At 47.8% G+C, this 14,025-nt stretch overlaps 4 protein-coding genes across 12 annotated transcripts; all 4 read right to left on the bottom strand.

The window, feature by feature from the left end:
• Positions 1-569: 569 nt before the first annotated feature.
• Positions 570-3,060, bottom strand: LOC133170304 (serine/arginine-rich splicing factor 2-like). Of its 4 annotated transcripts, XR_009718547.1 has the most exons (5): positions 2,407-3,060; positions 1,575-1,848; positions 1,336-1,388; positions 979-1,059; positions 570-862 (listed from the first exon to the last, which is right to left on the bottom strand). XR_009718547.1 is itself a non-coding variant. In XM_061303107.1 (3 exons), the coding sequence occupies exons 1-2, from the start codon at positions 2,805-2,807 to the stop codon at positions 1,590-1,592; spliced, it is 660 nt and encodes a 219-aa protein (XP_061159091.1). In that variant the 5' UTR covers positions 2,808-3,060; the 3' UTR covers positions 880-1,388; positions 1,575-1,589. The 4 variants fall into 4 exon arrangements, 1 of the variants encoding a protein (XP_061159091.1); XR_009718545.1 differs by having other exon boundaries at positions 979-1,388; XR_009718546.1 differs by lacking the exon at positions 570-862 and having other exon boundaries at positions 880-1,252.
• A 160-nt stretch (positions 3,061-3,220) lies between these two features.
• Positions 3,221-6,354, bottom strand: LOC133170306 (uncharacterized). 3 transcript variants are annotated; one of them, XM_061303109.1, is made up of 14 exons: positions 5,736-6,354; positions 5,486-5,558; positions 5,317-5,419; positions 5,193-5,232; positions 5,039-5,067; positions 4,634-4,676; positions 4,456-4,520; positions 4,351-4,383; positions 4,045-4,072; positions 3,904-3,968; positions 3,801-3,830; positions 3,676-3,714; positions 3,472-3,560; positions 3,221-3,385 (listed from the first exon to the last, which is right to left on the bottom strand). In XM_061303109.1, the coding sequence occupies exons 2-14, from the start codon at positions 5,501-5,503 to the stop codon at positions 3,350-3,352; spliced, it is 618 nt and encodes a 205-aa protein (XP_061159093.1). In that variant the 5' UTR covers positions 5,504-5,558; positions 5,736-6,354; the 3' UTR covers positions 3,221-3,349. The 3 variants fall into 3 exon arrangements, 2 of the variants coding, with proteins under 2 accessions (XP_061159093.1, XP_061159095.1); XM_061303111.1 differs by having other exon boundaries at positions 3,685-3,714; positions 5,486-6,354; XR_009718548.1 differs by having other exon boundaries at positions 3,325-3,385; positions 3,472-3,616; positions 3,685-3,714; positions 5,486-6,354.
• Positions 6,355-6,500: 146 nt separating this feature from the next.
• On the bottom strand, positions 6,501-10,503 carry spns1 (SPNS lysolipid transporter 1, lysophospholipid). 4 transcript variants are annotated; one of them, XM_061303102.1, is made up of 14 exons: positions 10,304-10,503; positions 9,748-9,866; positions 9,294-9,515; positions 9,161-9,226; positions 8,792-8,928; positions 8,533-8,684; positions 8,397-8,463; positions 8,185-8,327; positions 7,948-8,100; positions 7,616-7,805; positions 7,458-7,523; positions 7,266-7,364; positions 7,005-7,173; positions 6,501-6,929 (listed from the first exon to the last, which is right to left on the bottom strand). In XM_061303102.1, exons 3-14 carry the CDS (start codon positions 9,505-9,507, stop codon positions 6,859-6,861), a joined length of 1,527 nt encoding a protein of 508 aa, XP_061159086.1. In that variant the 5' UTR covers positions 9,508-9,515; positions 9,748-9,866; positions 10,304-10,503; the 3' UTR covers positions 6,501-6,858. The 4 variants fall into 4 exon arrangements, with proteins under 4 accessions (XP_061159086.1, XP_061159085.1, XP_061159087.1 ...); XM_061303101.1 differs by having other exon boundaries at positions 9,748-9,852; XM_061303103.1 differs by having other exon boundaries at positions 9,748-9,775.
• A 207-nt stretch (positions 10,504-10,710) lies between these two features.
• nfatc2ip (nuclear factor of activated T cells 2 interacting protein) lies at positions 10,711-13,789 on the bottom strand. Its single transcript, XM_061304087.1, has 9 exons — positions 13,634-13,789; positions 12,377-12,478; positions 12,182-12,236; positions 12,016-12,106; positions 11,850-11,939; positions 11,543-11,741; positions 11,230-11,374; positions 11,054-11,148; positions 10,711-10,988 (listed from the first exon to the last, which is right to left on the bottom strand). Exons 1-9 carry the CDS (start codon positions 13,643-13,645, stop codon positions 10,827-10,829), a joined length of 951 nt encoding a protein of 316 aa, XP_061160071.1. The 5' UTR covers positions 13,646-13,789; the 3' UTR covers positions 10,711-10,826.
• Between the last annotated feature and the right edge of the window lie 236 nt (positions 13,790-14,025).

The following is a 14,025-nucleotide window of genomic DNA, read 5'->3' as shown; positions in this document are numbered from 1 at the left end:
TGTAACATCAAAGTTTCATGGACTGGCCTGACTCAGTTCAAGAACTGTTTTACAGCAGGTTCCTATAACATTACATACATTTCAATACAATATATATATATATTATTGTTAATGGGTGCAAGTTTGGTTTGTTATTAAAAAATATGTGTATAGCCGTTTAAATTGCATAATAGAGGTGGCTGATCTGATTTGAAGGGGTATCTTATTCCAGATCTCGTAATTCACCTCAGCAGGACGTTTCAAAGTAACGTTATGGGTACTTCCTGTTGTCGAAAGCCCTATAGCAGGAGTCGGGACTTTTTTGGCGGACAGAGCCATAAATGCCCATTTTTTAAAAATAATTTCCCATACCATTTAAAAAAAAACGATAGGATAAATAAACGCATGTATTTTAATTAAGACCATTAAGATTCAGCGTACTTATGTATTCTTTTTAATAACGGTTTTAACGTTGCCAAGAGAGCTATATCTGGCTCGCGAGCCATAGGTTCCCGACCCCTGCCCTATAGAAAAGATAGTCTTACATGCTATCGTTGTCAAAAAATTGTTATCTAATCAAGACACTGGACTTAATTTTGTAGGATAAATTTAATAACAGCCCTTGTGCACATTAAGACTACATGAATAATGTATGATTATTGGCACCTTTACCCTGTTTTCCTAACCCTCCACAATACAAATTTAATCATGTTAGGACCAACCTAGTGTGTCATTTTGGAGATGTGAGGATTCTGCCTGCCAGTGAGGGATGCTTAAGCTTGCGTGTTATACAGTAGTAGTTTATTAAAAGACCACCAACATGGATCTGCGGAGCTTCCAGAAGGTTGCAGCTGCACAGCTCCAGTCGGTGCAAGTAAAAAACCTACATGTCATAAAAAAGACAATGTGAAGAAAATCTTTAATGAAAGTCACATGGAAAAAAAAAAAAAAAATGCAACTAAAAGAGCAGATGGTACAAGAGGGGCGTCGCGAGCGTACCGCTGAGGGAAGAATACTGCAGCGCTGAGGGCACCAGCAACACACAGCAACACCTTAGCAACAACTGCCACACAACTGCGCCTAGTGCACAAAGACAACATTATGAAAATAAAAAAAAAACTTTTTGATGATAACAGCAGACTACAACCATGTTTCGCTTTAGACATGAAACCACACCGACTCCTTGAACGGGAGTGTCCAAGTCCATGGAATGGAGCCACTTGTTTAGAAACCCCAGGACAGTAAAACGTCCCTTGCAACACCAGCCCGCTCACTAGAGAGCAAAGGTTTATATTCATGACAAAAAGCACAGAGAAAAAAAAAAGAAAAAAAAAGACGCAGAAGCCGCAAGACAACCTTCTCCGCAACAAGCGGCTTCTTGCCCTGGAACATCATCATCCATCTCTCACCTGAAAGAAAAAAAGAAAAAGAAAAGTCAGTAAGGTAGGCCATCAAGCTTTGAGGCTGTAAATGTCACGAAATCAGAATACTTTTTCACGGCACTGTTCACATACCAATAAGAAAACTGGACATTCAACAGGACAGTCATTATTAAGTCTCAAGTTCATTGTAGATATGCAAAATAAAGTTCTCACCCAGGTTGCTGCCAACTAGGGTGAGTCTCCTCCATTCTCAGCGGCTGACTTGGGCGGGCTTTTAGATCTGGACCCAGAGCCTCTTTTTGGAGGGGAGACGGAGCGGCTGGCGGACCTGGAGCGGGACCTGGAGCGGGACCTTGCGTTGGACTTCTTGTTCCGAGGAGAGCGGGACTTGGATCTGGAGTAAGATCTAGAGCGGGACCGGCTGTAACGGGACCGGCTTCGGGAGCGGGACCGAGAGCGGGACCTGCTGCGTCTTCTTGGTCGGGGGCTGCGGGAACAAAGTTGACATGTAGACGTTGTAAACCTTTCTGCCACATTCACATATACAACATATTGATTAGAGTAGCAAGGGGGTGAAATAATTTGCGTAAAATTGAGGAATGCATCCCTAATTAGAGATTAATCATTACATATGTTGATATATTTTAAGGTGGAATAATACGTTTGGATAAACGAATCCATTTAGCTGATTGCAGCAGTACAAATATTTTGTCTATAAATAATAAATGTATTGTTTTTCGTGCTTAATACTTTTTAAAATTCATTTTGCGACTGAAATAACATCACGTGCTGAGGGTTCAGGTAAAAAGACCAATCACGGCTCATCTTGCTAACATTACATGACCAAACTCAGAAACCAGATGATCATTAATTGTACATAAAATATAATGATCAAAATTCAAAAAGACAGACAAAATCAAACAGCCTATTTTTGTTTTTCCTGCCTATTAAATGAAGCGCCAATGCACTTCTGCGGGATCACCGTGCATTGTTGGCCATGCTTTGCCAAACAAAGCGTCTCCGCTTGGCTCCATTTTTTTCTTACCTTCTGCTTCGGCGACTGGAGCCTCCGTATCTTCGGGGTGGGCCTCCTCCTCCTCCTCCGGCACCGCCGCCGCCGCCGCTTCCACGACGCCCGCCGCTGTAATGCGAATCCGGAGGTCTGCCGTAGCGGGCCATCTGGACGCGTAGCTCACGTCCGTCCAGAAGCGCGCCGTCCATGGCGTCCATGGCGTCCTCCGCGTCACGCTTGTCGTTGAAACGGACGAAGGCGAAACCGCGGCTGTCCTTGGAGTAGCGATCTCGCGGGATGTACACGTCCCCGACGCGGCCGTACTTTTCGAAGACGTGCCGCAGGGTCTCCGGCGTGGTGCGGTAAGTCAGGTTGTCCACTTTGAGGGAAGTCATGCCGTCGACGTCAGGCGGAGGCCTTCCGTAAAAACTCATGGTGCTGCCGCCCGCCGAGTGCTGTTCGCCTTCCAGAGAAAAACAAAACTAATCACACCTAACTCACTGGTGGTCGTCTTCTCACTCGGCGTTGGATCCCGCCAAAGTTTGTTCTTTTTGTTCGATTGTTTGTTTTTAAGAACCCAATCTTCTTGAGAGCATTTAATCCTTCATCTCAAAACTACGTTTGATACAAAATGGCTCACTCGCTGCCGCCCTCGAGTGCCTTCTTCTTCCCCTTCGCCTTCTTCTTCCGGTAGTGCATCATAAACAACCACATGATGCAACACTGCCACCTTGTGCTTCGGAGCAGGAGCAGCACTTCCACCCCAACATGAGCATTCTTATATTAAATATAAGAATATAAATCCTTATTATATATATTTGCTTGTAACGCCAATGAGCACAGGAAATGATTTTTGTCAACTTTAATTACATTGAAAAACACTAGTGTGGATGAAAACATTCTCAGGAGTCGTCAGTTCAACAAAAAAATTAGAAAAAACAAAACGACATTGACATTAGTCACGCTCCATTCCTCTTTACATCCCATCATGCAGCGGGCTAGATGACATCCCCTGCAAGACAGAGTAACTCATCTGATGCTCGCCACGCGTGATTGACAAGACATCCAATTGGGAATCTGAAGCTTATCTTCACTTACGCTGGCTTGATTGACGTACTTCCCCTCGACGTCGTCGCTGTCCTCGTCGTCGTCTTCATCACTTTGAGACACCAACGTTGGCGTCTCACCTGAAAGTAGGCATCAATCCATCAGGGAGGAGGCAGCAAGGGCGCTGCCCACCTTCCTGACAGGGTTCCACTTCCTGCTTGCCAATCAGATTGACGACGATGACGATCAATTTACCCAATTTACCTTCAATCAAGTTCAGGTAGCCTGTGTGAGCTGAGGAGAGACAGTTAAACACACAGGCTCTAAGACAGGAAGTCAGCAGTAACACACGTAGGTTGGTGATCTTTGCGGGTGCTTACATTGGACGTTCTCGTAGCTGTGCAGTTCGCCTGCAACAAAGACGTGGTGTTCATTTTTAAATGACCACTACCGAGAAAAGCCGGCAAGTGCGTCGGATGCTACCTGAGCTCGGCGTGGAGGCGCCGCTAAGATTGGCAGCAGGAGCCTCGTCTCCTGGCAACACGATTCTGCAAGACCGACAACAAGGACAAGATCAAACAGGACATGGCAGGCACTGTGATGCCAACCACCTGGAGAACTTACATGTAATCTCCAGCGGAAGAGTCTCGTTCTGTGGAAACAAACGACAAACAAAAAAATCATGCATTTCTCTTTGGATAACAATTCTTATGTTTCCACTCACATAACTCAAAGTGCGGAACCTCCACTACAGGGCCAGCATTTTGTCTTTTTCAGTTCCTCAGACCAGAGATAGAGTTAAGCAAAGATGTAGAAGAAGAACCCAAAGCCTAAAAAAACACTAACTGAAGAAATAGTAGAAGTACAAAAACCCGAACATGAAGGAAAACCAGAATCAGAACAAGCGCGTGAAGGTATTTGAAGGCTCACCATCGTGGGAGTTCTGGTAGCTGTGGTTACTTTCTGCAGAAAGAAGACGACCAGGATTAAAAAAAGAGTCCTTCAACTTGTTGGTGGAACATCTTTTCATCTCACCGCTTTCTGTGAGCTCTCTGTCAGATCTTCCGCTGCGCTGACTTCCAACATGCAAAGCGGGAATGCTTGGAACATGAAAGATGTGAAAATCAACCATGAGAAGAATGTCATTAAAGATGTGATGAGGAACATGACAGATAAGAAGAGACACGAAAGTCCAGAATGTGCCGCAACTCACAAAGGTGACAGCAGGCCAGAAGTCGGGCGAGTCGTCGAATGATCTGCAAATCAGTAAACGTTTGTGCTGATAAAAGCTTCCTTTGTTCGCCTCCACAAACATTTGCTTCAAATGCGTTCGCTTTTAATTTGTCATTTTTAGCGTCTGCCATATCTGCTTCAGCCACAAACTTGCTTCAAAATGCAACATAGACATTTAGTTTCTGACAAATTTAGTTTTAGCGATAAACAGTTGTCAGATGGCTGTGGATGTCCTCGTTCATCCAGAAAATGGATTTCAATTGGTCCTCTTACATGTTTCACTTCCTTGTCTGAGCAGGTTTCAATACTTCTTGCTTGAGGCCTCATCTAATTTAACTTGTTAGCTTTAGCCATAAACGTAAGCTTCTGGAGCTAAACAACTTACGTGGATGGACCAGTGTGAATTGAGAGGACCTGTGCGTGAGAGACAAAAATTGAGTGTGAATTGAGTGGACCTGCGTGTGAGGGCCAGAAAATATCGTTTGACTCGAAAGTGATTGGTCGCATTGTGATCGGTCGCACCAAGGCGTTCAACTCACGGGATGTACTCGCTGGTGTAGCTCGCTTCCCGAATGGAAACTGACAACACCAAAACAGAAAATAAAAACAGTTCAGTTGAACACATTGATGACAGAAGGTGACAAGAAGTGACATCATGCGAACCGGGTGGTCCATTGTCCCTGCAGTGCAGACACGCCAACGCCAGGGCGACGCCGCACGCCATCACGGCGGCCGACACCAGTGCGGGTAGGAGCAGAGATGCGACCTAAGGATGTAACCACAACGCCAGTCAAAAAGGGGGCCGAGCAAAAACGGGTCACCCACAACTCACGTCAAAGGAAGACAACATGGCCGACACGCCACACTCAGGAAGTCGCAGCGCCGCTGCCGCCGAACTTTGTGTCCTTGTGAACAAAGGAGAAAACAGTGAGGATGAAGATGATGTCAAAGCAGATGATGATAAAAATGACGAATTGAGTTAAAGATGATGAAGTAGATGGACAAAGACGAGGCTAAGGAGAAGACATAAGACCAAGTAGAACAAAATAAAGATGATGCAGAAGAAGACGAAAAGGTGAAACCTTTTTGACTGTCGAATGTTTTCAGCGCATGTCAGGCAGCCATCTTGTATGAAGGGCGTGCGAGGTACAGAGAAAGAAGCGTCAATGACAGGATGAAGGCGAACCGGAGGACTTCCCGTCAGCCAGGTGCACGCGTGGAAAAACGACGCAGTGACGTCGCCTCAGCAACGGCGGTCACTGTGTGAGTAGATCTGGGCCGGTCAGCCGTTTCGGGCTCCTCGCCGCCGACGCGGGCTCGTCTAGCAACGACTTGGTCCCGCCCCCTTCCTGCTCCTCTCGGCCAATCGCCCGCCGCTTTCAACGCCGCACGCGCTCAAAGTGGGCTCCTCTGCCGCGATTGAAGAAGATCTTCACACCGATGAACAGGAAACCACATCGAGGTGATTGGGGGGGAAGAGGGCGGAGCTACAACTAACTAAACCCACACTGAACCACCTGGATTTGTCTGAGTCAAGCAGATGACTACGTAACAAGATTAAGACAAGATGACAACCAGAGCCGAGCACAACTGGGGACGGCAATCACCAGGAAGTCAGACTTCTTGGATGTTGAGAGGACAACGAGAAAAGGAGAGGACGATTAGAAAATATAGTAACTTTGGGGACGCGAGTAGACATATGCCGAAACGTTGACTATAAGATAAGTAGTAGAAAATCTGGTTTGCAAACTACGAGTTGGTTAGCAAGTACTGGATGATTAGCAAGCACCTAAAAGATAACCAGCGACTAGATGCAGTCTCAGTGTGAAGTGACATAAATGAAGGAGTAAACAACTTATCTTGGTTTATTCGGTTGATCTAGGAAGCCAGTTAGCAAAGCGGGCAGCCACCGAGGCCGCAGGTGGGAAAATGTCTGACAAACGCCGATAACTACAAGAGCAGAAAGTTGAACACCTTAACAAAAGCGGACACATAGCAAGTTAAGAAAGGTCAACACTAGTATCCTAAAAGACCGCACAAACAGTTGAGTATCCTAAAAGTGGTCTTTTCTTATAAAAAAAAACCCTTTTTCTGGAGATATGGAGTCATTAGAGTTCGCTGCTGGACTCGTCTCAAATAAAAAAAAAAGTGATAAAAATATCAGCGGCTGCTCCCTCCCACTGGGAAAAGACGGCTGGCAGGCCGTCAAATCAGAACGCTGGACACTGGAACCAGAGTGGATCGCCCACTTTTGGGCACCCGGATGGGTCCGTCATCTGCGGACACACCGAGTCACATCATATTGCCACCGTCACGTGATGTGCTGTGCGTGAGCAAGGGTGCTGGATCACCTGCGGGGGTAAAGTTCTCTGCTCGCTGGCGATCTTGCTCGATGAAGAGGGCGGTGGCCAGGAAGAAGGCTCCGCCCCCGACGGCCACGAAGGCGCACAGCAGCAAAGAAAGTTGAAGCGAGCGAAACTGCCACAGGAAGGAATCCCGTTTCCTCAAGGAGTCCGACACCTGAAAGAGAACAACGGCGATGGATAATCACACAATCGACAACTGGAAGATAAAAAATGAATCGCGTGCGACAAGATGGTGCGCACGCGTACCACTCCGATGAGATAAGGACTTCCGGCGTCTCCAAGAAGATGCGAGATGACGATCTGAAATGCCTCGGCGGTGGAGCGCCGCGTGGGAACCACCACGTACTAACAACAACAACAAAAAAAGAACCACAAGCATGTAAGTAGAAGAATAAGGAGGGAGAAGAGAGCAAACGTGCGTCACGTCACGGCACTGACCAGCAGAATGTCGGCCACGATAGCCCAGTTCATGGACAGGAAGGTCTCCCCCAGGAAAATAAACACCTGCGCACAACACAAGGTTGTCTTCATTCCAAATAACAAACCAGTGGCGAGTGCCGGATGACAAGTGGCAGAGGTGGCAACGCTCTACTCACATAAGTGGCGATGGTGCTGGCTTGGGCACAGACCACAGCGAGGTAGAGGAAGGGCGCCGAGAGCAGCAGGCCGGCAGCACATACCAGCGGGTCAGCGCGCGGCGTTCGGCTTCGGAGCCGACGACTGATTTGGACTCCGCTGGCCACACCCAGCACGCCAGTCACGCATGTGATGGCGCCGAAAATCAGACTGCAGGCACAAAGTCACCAAAGTTATGAGACAGATGGGCCAGTCGCCAGTCCAGAAAAAAAAAGAAAAGGTGTAAAAACTGTTGTTAACGTTACGTCTCAATTCCGAGCGGCATCCCCTCCCCTCCCTCCCCCGGGCTTACCTGTCCGAGGATGAGCAGTGCGCTTCCTGGCAGGGCGCGCGTTCACCCGTAAACATGGCCGCCCTGAACAGGAAGGTGGGCGCCCACAGCGCCAGGGAGCCCGTAACAAAGGCCACGGCCGTGAAGCCCAACGTGGACAGCACGAAGCTTGGGCTACAAGTGAACCACCACAAATATAGAGAGCGCATCAGGTTAGTATTTAGCGAACGGGCGAGCCCAGCCGGCCGGTGCGCCTACTTCCTGCTCAGCGCTCGCAGGTCGTCTGTCCAGCTGCTGTGATGAAGCTGATGTTCGGGCCGAGCTTCTACGGCACCGCGTTTGGGCTCCTGCACCACCAGGACCAGAAGCAGCACGGCCACCAGACCCAACCCTGGCGTCACCTGGGATAAAGCCAGACAACTTAGACAACAAGCACATGCACGGACACGGACGCACAGAGACGGACGAACCCTCAGAGCCCAGTGCCAGTCCTTGGCCACGTTGCTGACTTGGGAGCCCACGATGTAGCCCAGGCCACTGGGGAGAAAGCAAGAAGATCTCACTGGCGGAAATGAAGGCGCACGTGGGCGCCGGCGGCGCTCCTACCTGCCAACAGGAATGGCAAAGTAGAAGACAGACAGCATGTTTGTGCGGCGGTCCTTGACGTAGAGGTCGGCGATGATGGTGGGCGCAATGGTGGAGTAACTGGCCTCGCCTACGCCCACCAAGCCTCGTGTCAGCAGCAGTGCCCAGAAGTGCTGAAAGCAAAAGACAACACAGGCGCTCGTCGTCACTGCCCGCACAAGCCAACTCGCCCATTGAGCGGAGGAGGACAAATGGCAAGTTTGCGAAGGTTGCCGCTGACCTCCTTGGGCGTGTAGGAGCTGGCCAGCGTGACAACGGACCAGAAAGTGATGCCGACGCTCATGATCAACTTGCGGTTGTAGCGGTCGCCCAGGTAACCGAAGAGCGGCGCCAGGAACATGTAACTGCAGATGAAGACTGGAAACCAGAGGGAGCAGGGAGTGAGGTCACCGCCCACATCCGCCGCCTTTCGTACAGCGCTCAATCTTGCGTCGACATAGCGACCATGTTGGATGTGGCAACAACTTCAGGAGGCAAATCGCCCGCCCCCTTTTCAGCGATGGTCCTACTCTGCCACATCCAACATGATCCACGTCCAGTTGAGCGCTGACGGCGGCATCCTCGTACACTACGTCGGACGTGCTCTCACCTGTCTGGAGCAGACCCGATTTGCTGTCATCGATTCCAAAATAACGCTCAATGTCGGGAAGCACACCTGCCGGGCATATGACATCATCAGCGTGCAACCAGTCGTGCGCACTTTTACGTGTGCACGCTTGTACCTGCGATGGTGAATCTATCCATGTAGTTGAGCAGGTTAACGTAGCACAGGATCAGGACGGTCAGCACAGCACGCACTGGCGTCACGCCGCTAAGCTCCTCATTCTGCACCGCATCCCGACGCTGCACTTCCACTTCCTCCTCCTCCGCTGATGCCACCTCGCTGTCGTCAGACAAAAACGGCGCTGCGTCCGATGCAGGCGCGTCCGCGGACATGGCGGCCGCTGGGGGCAATGACAGAGAGCTCATGCAATTAGCTACAGCCACATCAAGCAAATCCAGCTTTAGGTTATGTACTAGTATCCTCTTTGTCCTCACCAGTAATAGAGTCACATGACTCGGTAGTTTGTCATTATACTGATGTGCAGAAAGGCTTTACTAGTGAGGACACACAGTGTACTAGTATATGGACCTACAAGTAGATTTGCATATGATGCATGTTTGAAGCAAGTGTACCTAATCAAGTGGCCTGACGGCGCAGCGTCTTGAAGAAGCAAAGTCACGAGTTGCATTAGAGATGGGCGTGTCTTGGAGGAACGTTTGGACGCGTTTCTTTCGGGACTGAAAGCATGTGACTGGACAACTTTAACGGGCAATCATTCGCTCATCAACAAGACTTATTTATTTTTCTTTTTTCCCCCCGGATCATCATGTATAAATTGATCGCAGATGCAGTCATTAAATCACATTTATAGATAGAATTTCCAAAGGAATTCTTGGCCCTTTTGCCCTCAACTATGTCACCAACTGTTACTAAGTGTAAGATAATTAATTCAGTGCTTGTAAGCACGTAAGAATTTGCAATTAACAAATCAAATACGTGTGACGTCACTGGCGCCAGATACGAGCGAATCCGATAAACACCAAAACAAAATTAAAATAATTATTATTATAGACGAGCGCCTGATCTTAATGTTGATCATGTCGACATAAGTTCTAATGTGTTGCTATTGCGCCATCGGAAAGCCCAAAATAAACAAGGGGGGGGGGTATTTGAGAAACTTGTATTTACCTCCAAATGCGACGACTCAGACGCTTTCGTCCACTTCGGACTTAATCTCCCCGAGGCTGTTAAACATGTTTTTGTTGCTTTCTTCTTGTCGCCCGGCGAGAAAGGTTTGTGGCGAAAGGAAAATCTCACGAATTACTTTTGGTTGCTGCCGCCATGATGCTTTACCGTCAACTTCCGGTCCATAGCTCACGTGACGGTCCGTCACGTGTTCGCATCTGACAGCTGAGGCAAAATTGGCCCACGTGACCCAAACAAGTTGACGTTTTGAACCTTTCGTCATCGACTAAGTTGATAACCAAATGTTTGTGTAAATAAACAATCCTTGCCTTTGCTTTAAATATAATATTGTTTTGCTCTCTATGAACAACTCCCCAACATGCGCATATTTTTTTTACAAGAGGCAACAATTAACCAAAAAATGTCTTTAATGTCATCCAGAATACAAACAAAATGTTCTTAAAAATACAGTGATTTTGTTTTCCCAGCATTGACAAAAGAAGGTGGCAGTGCTTTTGTGTCGGCATCACGTCCACACCTCGATGATGTCTCCGTCCTCCATGTCCAGCTGCGCCGGCGTCTGTCCCTCTGTCACCTTGCAGCCGTCAAAGTGAAACTTGACTTTCTGCTTGGTGGCGTCGGGGAGCGCAGACACGTACTGCGAGAAAATGCCGCCAAGCGCCGCCTCCTACGACACCCATTAGCCGTTATACAAGTGAACGAGAGTGGTAGGAAGTGGCGGCGGTTACAAACTTTGTGCACGGAGAACTCCCGCGTGGAATCTCGGTCATTGCCCTGCAGACGCACCGTGATGAACGGGCTCTCATCCGTCGCCATGACGACGCATTCTAGACACAACAAACATTAATACATGACAGGCTGGCATTGGAGAGGTTTGACAAAAGACTTGTGCTTGTCATTTGACTCACCCAAGATGTCAGCAATGTGCAGGCCCAAGTCGCCCACATTGGCCTCGGAAGAAAGCTCCGCCTCCCCCCTCAGCAGCCGCAGGCGGAAGGCTGGCACGCCCAAGATGTCCGCCAACTGATTCAGCATCTGGCCCACCGATGTGCTCTGGGGTGCACCGCGGGGGACATTTTGACGCACAAGCAGATGTTGGCAAAAGTCTGTCAAAACTATCAGTCTACTTTTATGAAGGTTGAATAATTGATTGATTGATGACTGATTGTTGATTGACTTGACTAAAGTGATTGAACACATGCGGCGCGTGTGCGCACGTACCGTCGTGACGGGCAACTTGTAGACATCAGTGCGACATCGCACCTTCAGCACCTGTTGGTCACATGACTGCAGCCCAGTCTCCGTCATGATCATCACGTCGTCAGCATCCTGCTGTGGAAGGTCACGTCGCCGTCCCCTAGTGGATACACCATTGGGGGAGAAGACGGCGTTCACGGCACGCAGCTTCCTGTCCACCTCGCTGACACGTGCACACACATGCCATGGTTTTATTGATGTTGCGCAACAAAGTAGCAAAGTGCTAATAATGTGCCGCGTCTTGCAGCCGTACATATGCAAGGTCACTCACTTTATCTTTTTCTTTGAATGTCGCGACCGTTTCTGGAAGGGAATGTCTGCTGGGGAAGGGGGAGAAGACGGCAAGGGACTTTCTTCCTTTCTGACACACACACACACACATATGATGAACTTTGTGTGTGCGTATGTGCACGCAGTACTTCCTGGTGTGCACCTACACTTCCTGTTCGTCATCAGAGTCGCTGATGGTGAGACTGAGCTCTTTCTGACCCGCCGTCGGCGACCACAGTTTGTCCACATCGCTGTTGTCTGCGGACAAAAAGAGCAAAAGTGGTGTTGAAATTCGTCATTGGCAGAAGCAACATCTTCCTGGCCCCCTCCGACCTGGTCTTTCATATTCCGTCAAGACTGGAATCTTCAGTAGCAGGCTGCTGTTCACCTTCAAGACAGTCAAACATTCAGTGGCATCATTGCACTGCTGGCCTGAACTATTGACGTGTATTTCCATTCAGACTGTATACAATAAAATGTGAATTAAAGACATTGCAGTGCCTTTTATTATTTATCATTTGAACTGACCTTTTTAGAGTAGATGGGCACGGGGACAATGGTCGCAGAGTCCAAGATGCGACGGCGTTTGGGCGCCGGCTTGACCGCCACTGCCGAGTCCTCATCAGAGAGCTGGCTGACGGAGACGCCACATGACAGGAAGGAAATGGCATTTTCTTATTAGTCACCTACTGCCACACGCTATCAACTGCTAGCGTGCTGTGACATCATTGGCAGGAAAATCATGCGCTTTGATCCCAGATGATATATCAAATAGAAAATACAAATACTTTCTTAAACAATTTTTTAACACTATTTTCTTCGTGCTTCAATGATATTGGTCTTGATGATTAAAAAATATATCGATTTACTGTCATAAACCTAGAGGATAATTTGGGGTAATAAGGGACATTTTCTTTTGCAGATTAGTGTTCTCATTGCGTATAAACTGTCTGAAATCTTGGGTTAGGGGTCACCTCCCATCTCACCTGCAAGGCGACTACGATTGTGAGTGATGTGAGTCACCCCGCTCACTCTTTCGATCTCCCGCACCACCAGACTCACCAACAGCTTCATACTCCAGGCTGTTAAGATCCTGAACTCTCTCCCCCCTTCTGCGTAGCGTCCTGTACTTTTGCGCTATTTTCTGACTGTCTGCTGTGTGCACACTTGCTCCGTTTTGCTCCTCTTATTTATTGTGTTATTTGTTTATTTATCATTTATTCATCACTCTTATTATTCATTGTTTGTGCCTTCTTGTTTTTAGTTTGTGTTGTTTACTTGTATGTATATCGTGTGCTATATGTCTTGTCACCGTAGGATAGTGGAAACGTAATTTCGATTTCTTTGTGTGTCATGTGGAGAGATTGACAATAAAGCAAACTTTGACTTTGACTTTTGAAGCTTGGATCTTTGGAGATCGCAACGCAATGGGGAAAAACTGAAAACTTGTCCTTTAATAGCCCAGATTACGGTTTAAGTTTTGAATGGTCAGAATTTGAAACTACAGCTCTAAATTGCAAAACAAAACATATCGACTCCAATGCCGTGGGTCACTTACATGGGAGAATAATAATTGTTTATTTGCGCATGTTTTGAAGTGAAGCTGAGGGCTTGTGAAGTTATCTTGGGCTAGGTACATGCTACTTTGACTTTTTACATCACTTTGACATCAAAGCTATGCGTATGCTCTAATCAAACACAGAGCACTGTAATGTCAAGAACAGTTTCTAGAGTCTATCTAGTGATTTCTGCTTAATAATCAAACAACAAGAGAGACAAACTCACTGATTCCGCCATCTTGTGTTTTATCGCGTACACTAGTGTTGGCTCGTGAGTGAACGATTCGTTTAAAAAGAACGAATCTTTGCAGTGAACGAGACTTCGTTCTTTTTTCCCCTTTCATATATAACTAACCAGTAATGCCCATTGAAGCTGGTGCTACCTCGCCGTAAAACAAAACGAAGAAGAAAATCAGCCAATCATCAGCGCCAGCGAGCGTTAGATGGAGGAGGGACTTTACGAGTCAGTGACGTTCACGAACGAGTCGTGATTCGCATTTCCAGTTCACCGCGAGAATGGATCAGTGAGGGAACGAATCCTGGCTTTCCCGTTCGCGAAAGGAGTCAATGAGTGAACTGCCTTCCTGTGCATCAACGGATGTAGATTTACGATTTACT

Source organism: Syngnathus typhle, linkage group LG17, assembly GCF_033458585.1.
Source record: "Syngnathus typhle isolate RoL2023-S1 ecotype Sweden linkage group LG17, RoL_Styp_1.0, whole genome shotgun sequence".
NCBI lineage: Eukaryota > Metazoa > Chordata > Actinopteri > Syngnathiformes > Syngnathidae > Syngnathus > Syngnathus typhle.
The sequence above is the reverse complement of the archived record's forward strand: the minus strand, read 5'-3'. Positions and strand labels throughout refer to the sequence as shown.